Below are 11,221 nucleotides of genomic sequence, written 5' to 3' on the forward strand. Positions count from 1 at the left end.
CTGAAGATGAAGCAGACATGTTGTGGTTCAGCTCAGGTCCTCCAGCTTCAGGAGCCGCTGCTTATCAGACTGCTGAACATGACGTCACGCACAAGAGGGTATTAAAACAACGCCCAACGCACGTCACTCATGTTAACTCAGAGCATTCTGGGAAATCTGTTCCCCGACACACTTCAGCAGACTTAGAAAAGCCGTGAAACAAGAACAACCCGGAACGAAGCCCGAGTTCACGGACGGGACGGTCCCGCTCAGAAACGGCAAAATAACAACCGAGCAGGGTGACGGCGGAACCGGGAGGCGGCGTGCTGTCCGCCCGGAGCGCTCCGTGACCGGTGTCCCGGAGCCGGAAGTGACAGGAGGACTTCCGGCCAATCAATGAATCCCTTCGGTTCCAGTTAAAGGGACACCGCCTGCCCAGACATGTCTACCGCATACAGAAACAGGTGAGATCCAGCGGACCCTTGGTCCCGGCTCCATGTCCGACCACCTCCAGGTAGAGGGGGCACCGGGCACCGGGCACCGAGCACCCTACCCGCATTCAGCAGCACGAAGAACCGAACAAGCTAACTTATGCTACAGATACACGCACTCGTAAATGCTAACGTGGTTCTGCAACGTTTAAAAACGTCCCTCTGATCAGAGAAGACGTCTTTATGTCCTCACGTCCTCATGTATTCATGTCCTCATGTCTTCATGTCCTCACGTCTTCACGTCCTCATGTCCTCACGTCTTCATGTCCTCACGTCTTCATGTCCTCACGTCTTCATGTCCTCATGTCCTCATGTCTTCATGTCCTCATGTCTTCCTGCAGCTGGAGAAGCGAACACGTCACGCGCTCTTGGTTTCATGTAGCGAGCGATGCTAATTCCTTGTTAGCACATCAGCTGACACCTACTTCCTGTAGCCCTGACAAGCTAGCGTTAGCTCCATCATAACGGCTCTATTTAAACTGTTAGCGCGCTTCACTTCCGCTCGTCCAACGGTGGACACGTCGAGTCACGTGGTCTGGAGGTCGCTGTCCCTAATTATTCATTAATACTCGGTGTGCGTTTTGGGTGTCACGTGACATAAACCCGCGTCAGCCAGGTGTTCTTGCACCGTCATCATCACGTGACCGGCCGGTTGATGTCACAGTTCAGTTCATGTTTGGTTGAATGTTTTGAGGAGTGTTGGAACAATAAGAAGAACCCACTTTATCAGGAGAACCTTCCAGCTCACAGCAAGAAGAGAACCAGATGTTCCACATAAACAGAACAAAGGAACATTTAAAAACGACACCGACCATCAAGTCGAAGGTTTGGACATTAGTGGGTTTAAAAAATGGGGCCAAGAACAGAAGGAATTACATCAAATCAACTCCTCAATAACGACAGCGATGAATAAGATCAAAAGTGTGCTGATCATTATTTCACTGAACCCGAAGGAGGACCGGCAGCGTCGTGTTTTAGGGCTCCAGGTAACTTTAACCTGAGCAGGTCACAATGAAACGTCCAGACGATGCGTTCGGGGTCCGACAGTTTAAACCAGCTTCCAACGTCAGAAACACCGGACGAACTGAAGTGATCTGAATCGATCAAACATCATTGGAAAAGAGCTGAAACGTGCCGTCTGGAGAAGCCGGAGCTGTCGGAGCTGGAGTAGTTTGTTCTGGAAGAGGAGGTCCACCTACCTGTCGACAGGTGAAATGTCTCGCTGAGCTCCAGAAGTCACTCGTTTGGTTTTATTGCCTCTGAAAGTTGTGCAGCAAAATATTAGGGGAAGGCTGCCATCCATTTAGTCCAAGACATTTTCATTTGTTTTATAATGTTAAAGTGTTCTGTTAAAGCAAAAGTCTGATTATTTTATTTATTTATTTTTCAAATGTGGATTAAAACCATCAATGAAGCTGATTACTTTTGTCAGTTTCAAGTTATTTCAGAGAAAATTGTGTGTTTCTTTTTATGTGTGTGAAAAATCCCAATGAATTAATCCACGACTGTATTTACTGATCGAGTTACTGTCGTGCTCGTGCGTAAAATGTTGAAGTCGCATGCATCCTGCTGCTCTATTAAACTGAGACGAAGAGGAAAGACTCCTACAAACAGCTGGAAACAACAAACTGGACTTTACATCTGTTTTTGATGAGTTTCATTAATCAAACCTGTTACAGACTTTGTCTTCAATGAATCAATCAATTAAATGTTTGCAAAAGATATGAAATTGCAGAGCAACAACGTGAATGAGGCAAAACTCAACACATGAAAGGTGTTTTGTGTTTCCAACAACTAAAGACTTTGATCAAGTGCTGTGGAGCGTTTATGGACCGATATTAGTGCTGAGACGTGAACAAAAAAACTCGTGTTCAGACTTTTTCTGTGCACTGAAAACAATCTCGTTGGACATTTTATAAAGAAGGGGCTTTTTAGGCTTCCTGATATTTGGCGTGAGATTAGTTGGGACAGCGCAGAGAGTGAAACAGGTCTTCCACCATCTGATGGTATCTGCTGAATAAATTAATGAAGTAAAAGATCTTTCAGGGAACCATATTGTTATGCATCCTTGCACGTTTTAAGTGGACCCATATATTCTTATTAGGTAGACAGTATATACTGGTGTATCTATCAAGCAGGCTTTTTATGATAAAGGAAATATAGGCTCGCTGGGAGAAAACAATGTGTCGATCTCTGTATGTCTTGTACATATGGTGAATTGACAATAAAGTTGACTTTGAAATCCCTTCAAGAAACTGAAGTGAGTCCAGTAGAATTTGGATGAGACTTAAATTGAAAGTGACTTGGATCCCTTTGGTACATCAACCTTCTTCTTCTTATTTCAGAATACAGGAGTTTAAAGTGGCTTTGGGTGAAGAAAACATCGATTTGAAGACACTGAGGGAACTATGCTTCAACGGTAATGTGTTATTCATGCTGTTAATGTTGGCGTAGTATGATACTCTGTTCTGCTTTACTTCACAATCCTTTCTTTGTTCCTCAGGAGTCCCGTTTGAAGGAGGCATACGAGCGCTTTGCTGGAAAGTAGGTTGCTCTGCTCTGTTGTGCTTCGGGAGCTTTTTATCAATGACACATTAAGGCCTCACGCAAGAACATTTGAGCAAAATGATGTGAAACCTTTCTTTGAGGGTTTGCTTGTGTGTCTTGGAAATTGGATTCAGCAAATCCTGCATGGCCTCAACGTGCAGTGAACGGCTTGTTTTCTGTTTCATGAATGCCACCTGTTGATAAGGAAGTGTGCCATTGAAGTTTTGAGACTTGTGACCCAAGCATCCCTCGACCCTATATCCATTTATTTTTTTATGTCCATATATCCCAGAAACTATAGTTAACTCGCAACTACGTGTCTTCCTTGACGACAAAAATGTCCTTCGCCTCCAGCAGTTAATCTGCTCAGAGTTCAGGAGTTGAAGCAACTGGTTTTTTTTTGGATGACATCGTTAACTTGGTTGATAAAAAGCAACTGTGCTGCAGTCTTTGTTAACCTGAGGTTGGGGGGGGGGGGGTCTCTTTCATCTGTCAGTGTTTCCTTCGGCTGAAATCACACCTGATAAGAGGAAGATTATTGGACCCCTTCGGCCAAACTTGTATATTGTTTCTTTAGCAAAGTAGAAACAACCTCGTTTCCAAACAAAGTTGGGATGCTGTGTAAAATGTAATTAAAAACAAGCTGCAATAATTTGCAAATCATATGAACCCATGTTTAATTGAAAATAGACCATCAAATGTTGAAAATGAGATCTTTCACTGTTTTAATAATAATAATAAACTTTATTTGCAGAACACCTTTCATACAAGAAATGCAGCTCAAAGTGATTCACAGCAAAATAATTACATGGTGTTTCAAATAAAAACGGATATAAAGGAACATTTAAAAATATAGAAAAGAAATGAGATAAAACTGCATAAGAAACAAATAAAAGCATAAAAAGGAATACCAGTGAAAAATATCAAATTGAGCAATTTTTATGAAATATATTTGCTTATTTTTTATTTCCCTTTTACTCATATTCTACACTGTCCCAACTGTTTTGTAAACGGTTGTATTTTATAAACTAGTGGTTCAGATTGTAGAATATTTGACGTTAAGGACTTGCAACATGTTCTGATCTGTGTTCTTGACTTCCCTTCTTTTCAGATCCTTTTGAATTACCTACCTCTCGATCAGACATTATGGGAATCTTTCCTCAAAAAACAGCGGTAAGTCGACCACATCAAAGCAGGTGCTAAAACTTAAAGAATTTGTTGCTTTGCTTTTTGGTGTCACTTGGAAACCACAAAATCAGCTGCTATCAATCAGCTGATAACATCAGCTGATGTTGTTCACTGACTAAAAAAGAAAAACAACAACTCCTATTTCTGCTGTGACTCACCGAACCTCATGCTGTTTATTATGCTGTTCTGTTATGAAGCTATTTCTGGGAGAAACATTCCTTCTGTTGTGTCCTCCATTTTACACCAACACTGACATTTTACTACAGTAGATAATGTTGTTGTTTTTACTAATGAATGCTATGAACGTTACTTTATTTCTTCACCTTTTAGATGAAATGATTAAACATTCTGTCGTTGGAAGCGTCATGATGAAGTGAAAACACAAGATTATAGTTCACCAGTACTCAAAACTTTCACCTGCTCATGAAGTTATTCATATATTGCAGATTGTTGGAATTTGTACTGATGCAGTTGATGCATTTGTTTCCTCGCCTCTCGTAGGGAAGTGTACTCCCAGTTCCTCAAAGAAATGATCATCCAGCCCGGCATTGCCAAAGCCAACTTGGGCTTTTCCAGAGAAGACGTGACCATGGAGGACCATGTGAGTGGACGCTTCTTTGTTCTTCTTTTTTCAGCAGTGATGAATGGGCCTGATTCAATAAAGCTGCATGTGGTGAAGGAAGAGTGCATCAGTGGCTTGTTTTCCATCCAAATGTAGTAAAAAATGTTTGTATAAAGTCAATTTCAAATTAATAAAGTTACCTTTATATATCGTCAGAGAGGAAAGTGAACAAAACAAAGTGTGAATGTTCTTTTACGAGGCTGCTGTGGGTTTTAAATGAAGTAATGGACGAGATGGGATCTGCAGCTTTTCAGCTGATTAAAGATGAGCTTCTTAAGCTGAGCAGTAGCTCTGGAGCCATGTGACCAAACAACAGTAGCATCCACTTTCCACCACACAGAGCAGAGTTACCACATATTGAGTCCAAAAATACAATGGTATGACATTTCAAACTAACAGTTTTACTGTTCAACTTGGGTTGTGTGGGTTTGTTCCAGTTTCTTGTGTACGTAGCGAGCACCTGAAGCTCTGCTGTTCAATCTGGCTCTTTAGAACAAGTCACTGGGACGTTAATTAAATGTGCTTTATTTTAATGATTCTTTTCAGCCTCTAAATCCCAATCCAGACAGCAGGTGGAACACCTACTTCAAAGATAATGAAATTCTCCTGCAGATTGACAAGGATGTGAGGTAGGACTTTTTAAAAAGATCTTCTCCATCTGGTAGTTTTTAGGTCCACAGTTTTGTCCTTATGCGGACAGTAGAAATCTGTTCACGTAAAGCAACTGATGCATTTGGTGAAATGTGCTGGGACTGTTTGTTTTGCGTGTTTTGCAGACGACTGTACCCAGACATGGCGTTCTTCCAGCGTCCTACAGGATATCCCTGCCAGCTGATCCTAGACCCGCTGAACGATTACGAGACGCTGCGTCGACGAGTGGAACAAACTACCCTGAAAGCACAAACTGTGAACTGCAACCGCAGCGGAGTCACCAATGTAAGTGGGTGTGTGTGTTGGTTGGGGGTTGACCACAGTTTCAGTTACATCATAGAGAGCGTGTCTATAGGAATCCATCTGTAGAGGATGAAGCATGACATCATTTTTAATTATTTACATTAGTTATTGAGAAATTACCAAAGTGTTTTGGAATTGCCACATAAAGTCTAAATATCCTAGTGGTTAAAAACATTTCCATCTCATCTTGTATGTGCTTGATTATAAATAAACAAACCATGTAAAGTTTGTGAAGCCGTCGCACCACTTTGTGCTGATGTGGTTCTCCAGGTCAGCTCTCCCGGGAAGGCGTTGAACCTGTATCCATCTAATGAATATGAGGTGCTGCCCAACGGCAGCGAAGCCCACTGGGAGGTGGTGGAGCGGATCCTCTTCATCTACGCCAAGCTCAACCCCGGCATCGCCTACGTGCAGGGCATGAACGAGATCGTGGGGCCCATTTACTACACGTTCGCCACAGATCCCAACAGCCAGTGGAAAGGTTTGGCACATTTCAGTTCTGAAACTTAAAACGTTTGACGCATTGGAAATATTGTGATTGGCGACTGTTCCATTACACAGAGCACGCTGAGGCAGACACCTTCTTCTGTTTCACCAACCTGATGTCGGAGAACAGAGACAACTTCATCAAGAGCCTGGACGACTCTCAGTGTGGCATCACCTACAAGATGGAGAGCGTGTACTCCATGCTCAAAGACAAAGACCTGGAGCTCTATCTGAAGCTGGTGAGGTCACCGCTTCCTGCTCCATTCCTGCTCGCTTCCTGCGCGCTTCCTGCATGCTTCCTGCGCGCTTCCTGCTCGCTTCCTGCATCCTTCCTCTGTGCTTCCTGCATCCTTCCTCTGCGCTTCCTGCACACTTCCTGCGCGCTTCCTGCATGCTTCCTGCGCGCTTCCTGCTCGCTTCCTGCATCCTTCCTCTGTGCTTCCTGCATCCTTCCTCTGCGCTTCCTGCTCGCTTCCTGCACACTTCCTGCACGCTTCCTGCATGCTTCCTGCATCCTTCCTGAGCGCTTCCTGAGCACTTCCTGCTCATCTTTTGAATTCTCCCTTCAGGTTGCCCCCTTGAACACCGGTTATTCAAATTAGTAACTGCGGTTTCAAACCATGATTTTGTTTATTGGTCAGTTCCCGTGTTGGTCAGAATAAAGAATGACCCTGATTTTAAGAGCCCCTCGACCACACTTCCCTATTCCAGTATCTGTTTTGGAGAAAATGACTTATTGAGGATAGGAAACCGGTAAAAAAAAAAAGGGGGGGGAAGGAGAAGACAATCGTCATTACTGAAGACTTTGTTTTTTCTAAGTGAAAGAGGAGAGACGGCATGAACATATGCATACAAGACCCAGACCAGGTTTCCCCCTGAAAATCTTCCAATTGTCTATGAAGCCCACCGTGTACGCTGGACTCAACCTCTACAGCCAGCGGGTGACTGCTTCCATGAAACAGTCCATGTGTTGAAACAAGATGTTGTCAGATATACGAGGGTGGATCAGAAACAGCTCCTACAATGATCCTGTTGCACCAGAACGGAGACACGAAGCAGCAGGAAGCTACAAGTCTTCTTCAGCGAGTCATGTCTCGATCACCATCCAGTCACTCGGGTCTCGTAACGTTGTGATCTTCCCCCGCCAGGTGTTAACAAAAGAAAGATAACTTCATTTCATGTCTGAATTTCCACAACACTCACTAAAATTCCTCTGAGCCATTTTGAAATGCTGGCAATGAATCTTAAAACACAAAGAGGGGAATTTTGGTAAAAAGAAGAGGATTGAAGGATATTCCTTTTCAGTTCTGCTTCTGAACCTTTTTACATCACAGCCTGTCCTCATCCTCATCCTGCTTTTATTTGAAATCCCTGTTGATCTCGAGTCCAAAATGCTGCATTGCTATCGTGCCTGATGACGACTCCTCCTCGTGTTTTCCAGGAAGAGCAGAACATCAAACCTCAGTACTTCACCTTCCGCTGGCTCACCCTGCTGTTGTCTCAGGAGTTCCTCCTGCCGGACGTCATCCGCATCTGGGACACCCTGTTTTCGGACCAGGACCGGTTCCACTTCCTCATCCTGGTCTGCTGCGCCATGCTCATGTGAGCCTGTCAGATTGTGCTCTTCCAGCGCTGATCGTGACTCTTTCTGTCAATCATGTGTTTTGTCTCTTGGACTCTTTGTGTCCACAGACTGGTCCGGGACACCTTACTGGCAGGAGACTTCACAGTGAACATGAGATTACTACAGGTGAGCCTGTTAATACTACACAGGAGGACATACCAACCACAGCTTCATATTCAAGTCATGTTTTCATTCATCTATCTAGACCTGGGAACTGAACTTCGATACTTTAATGGCACCAACTGGTTTGTTTTGATAATATTTACTATCACAAAATGCTTCATCTTTCGGTACCAAATTTTTGAAACCTACGCGATATCCAAAATAATAATTTTCCTTTTAAAGCAAATGATTTGATGCAGGAGGAGATGTCTTTGGTATCACTGAGCCTTTTTCTTCCAGGCAGATAAAAGCACCCACTTTTAGCTTCATTAAAACTTCTGTTTTTATTTCCTCCAGGATTACCCCATCTCAGACGTGCACACCATCCTCACCAAGGCCAAAGAACTGCAGGAGAACTCCTAGACCCGTTTCCTCCGCGGCTCCGCTCCAGGTTTGGTAGGACGAAACATTCAAGAAGAAACATTCCCGTCAAACGTGTTCCTCCGACGGAGAGGCTGCACAGACCGAGCAGCTGTCTTACTCCATGACATGATGTGTGGCGGGGGGGGGGGGGGCTGCTGCCTTGAAAACAGGCTGAATTTGATGCTTCCTTGGAAGGGGGGTGAGGGGGGGACTTGTTTCACGATGCGTTTATAGGAAAAGACTCGGTGGGTGCGTCCTCCTGCTCCCATGGAGACGTGTCCAGCTCAGATCACTGAACATCTGCAGTAATCAATAATCAATAATCCAATGTTACCCGTCTTAGTTTGAGCATGAAAACATACCAGAAATGGGTTTTTTATTAGTTTTAATGTTAAAAACATGTCAGCCTTATCTCTTTATGGTGTGCAACAGGAGTGTTTCTGGGTGTAAGTTCAGTATATCTTAATGTCAACAATGCCTTTTTTTCCATCTATCGGAGATTGAAGTTAATTTCATATCAGGAAGAAGCTACTATTGATTGAAGGGTATTATTTTTCATCCTTTAATATTATTTTCAGAACTTTTTTCCTCAGCCCAGGTTTACATGCTTCTCTTTAGGAGTTTAATAACAATAATTTTAGGGCGGAGGCGCTTTATTTTTTAAGAGAAATTAGAGACTACGGTTTATATTGTTTGATGTTGCATTACATAACCGGTGTTTGCATCGCTCCTCTCATCAGTGTCAACGCTTCTGTTGAGGTTAAAATAGCTTGGAAACAACTTTGGGATTAGTGGAGCAAAATTGAATGGGTGAAGATAAGAGTAGAAAGATAAGAGAAACTAGAGCAGCACAAATATATCGGATCTCCATCTCACTTCTAAATGCTGACAATTCTGCTGCATTTCCATTTTGGGGACATCAGCTGCATCGAAACAAGCGCTCCCACTCTCTCCCTCAAACATTAACAAGGTGATGCAGAGACGGGAAGAACAGAAACCCAAAAATACTTGATCAAAGGCTGCGTTCAATTCAAGAAGACGAGAGAGAACTTTTCATGTTCAGGATCAGCTTCATGAAGCTGCTGCATTTAAGCTAAAAGAACAAAAGCATTTCCAAAGTTGATGTCCTGTATCGAGCACCATTTGTTTTTAGTTTTCTTCTCTATCAGCTAAATCAGTTCACTAAACATTTATCCTGAAAAAGTCAGAGAGAATCTGGATCTCAGTTCAAAGCAAAAATAAATTGCGCTTCTCATTTTGTCCAGAATTGTGCAGCTTTACCAGAAAACCAGAACTAGTGGAAATAACTTAAGATAAAGCTGGATAAACTATAACGTGACGCTGCGCTTCTTAACGAGAAAAACGAACACCGACAACAGCAGCTAAATTCTTATTTTGTGAACACTAATGATGGTACACACAAGTTCAGGCAAGACACGGATTTTGTTCATTTTTGAAGTAAATACAACCACCGCTGCAAACACTAATGACTAACCTTCAAAATAATACCCAGATGATGTCATGCTCTCTACTGTGAATGTGATGATACCAGACTGATATTTATATCCGCGGAAATTCCACAATTCACAATATCCAATAATTTGATACCGACAATAACAAAAACAAGATGATAACATAACGGCCACGACGGGAGCTGCTTATGTTAATGAGCTGTCAAGACCTCGGCCCAAGCAAGCCAACATTAGTGCTGTTGTCAGCATAAAGTTTGTTTTCATCTTAAATTGCTGTTATGGTCCAACACGTCCATAAGCAGGTACTACAGACTCATCAGCTGGTCTCCGAGTGGTGTCCACTCAGTACCGAGGTGTTGAGGTGACGTCCCACCGGCTTCAAACACCAAACATTACGTTGGAATAGTTTGGATTTAGTTTTTATTTTAGATGAATGTAAATTTGGTACACGAGTGAAGTGATAAGCTTTTTACCGAAACCTGACGATTAGCATTAAAAACCTATTTTTCCATTCTTCCTCCGTTGTCAGACACACAAACGCTTTTTCAGGCGGGAAACAGTCCTGCAGTTGATTGTTTTTTAAAGGAAATACAAGCCGTACAAAGTCTTGAGTTAACAGATCAACACGCCCGGTTTAATGGTGCAGATTGACCTTTTAATGAAGTCTGATGATGTTCAGTGTGAAGCACCAGCAACCTGGAAGAGTTTCATCCTCTGCTGCAGGATCTGATGAAACAATCTGCATGTACACGTGTATCTACAACACTTCACATGTTGACCAGCTTAATTGCTGCAGAAACACCAAAAATAAGTCATCTGTCAAAAGCTGTTTAAAAAGCTCAACATAAGTTTCTTCATCTAAATATTTCTCCACATTAATCTGAGCAAGGATGAAAGAGGTCGTTCTAACTGTCATCTCATTTTGCACAAAGTGGAGGATTATTAAATATGATTCTTCTCACACACAAGAAATCACAATCACACCCCCACCGACACCCCCCTCCCCTCCCTCCCCACACACACACAAAATCACAATGGTAACTGACACCAATTCCAGGGCAAGTGAAGTTTCTTTTTAATCGCGTGTGTGTGTGTGTGTGTGTGTGTGTGTGCGCGCGCGTGCGTGTGCGTGAGATTTGCATGATTTCATTTTTTAAGCACATGTTTTTGTAACGTCTCCAGTGTTAAGACTTGTATATATGTTTTTTTCTATGTTTGAAGATGTGCATTAAAATGAATGATGGTATGAAATTGTGTTTGTAAGTGATTAAGTCATTGGTTACCATCTTTGAATTAAATTGTATTTGGAAAAAAACTGTCTCATGAAATACAC

General features: G+C 42.7%; 1 protein-coding gene across 1 annotated transcript; it reads left to right on the forward strand.

The window, feature by feature from the left end:
• Positions 1–251: 251 nt before the first annotated feature.
• tbc1d13 (TBC1 domain family, member 13) lies at positions 252–8,560 on the forward strand. Its single transcript, XM_069688108.1, has 12 exons — positions 252–443; positions 2,816–2,889; positions 2,974–3,014; positions 4,129–4,190; positions 4,707–4,806; positions 5,374–5,456; positions 5,604–5,763; positions 6,052–6,262; positions 6,343–6,506; positions 7,709–7,869; positions 7,960–8,017; positions 8,351–8,560. Exons 1-12 carry the CDS (start codon positions 421–423, stop codon positions 8,414–8,416), a joined length of 1,203 nt encoding a protein of 400 aa, XP_069544209.1. The 5' UTR covers positions 252–420; the 3' UTR covers positions 8,417–8,560.
• The last annotated feature ends 2,661 nt before the right edge of the window (positions 8,561–11,221 follow it).

This window comes from Brachyistius frenatus, unplaced genomic scaffold (assembly GCF_029030835.1).
Source record: "Brachyistius frenatus isolate BFR_SWC_R1_liver_20210118 unplaced genomic scaffold, ASM2903083v1 Contig_527, whole genome shotgun sequence".
NCBI classification, from domain to species: Eukaryota; Metazoa; Chordata; class Actinopteri; family Embiotocidae; genus Brachyistius; species Brachyistius frenatus.

What these genes read in the sequence shown, in the direction of transcription:
- tbc1d13 (XM_069688108.1), top strand. Translation starts at nt 421, where the DNA reads ATGTCTACCGCATACAGAAACAG. An exon ending in GAGGGAACTATGCTTCAACG is followed by an intron (nt 2,890 to 2,973) that starts GTAATGTGTTAT and finishes TTTGTTCCTCAG; the next exon opens with GAGTCCCGTTTGAAGGAGGC. An exon ending in TACGAGCGCTTTGCTGGAAA is followed by an intron (nt 3,015 to 4,128) that starts GTAGGTTGCTCT and finishes CCTTCTTTTCAG; the next exon opens with ATCCTTTTGAATTACCTACC.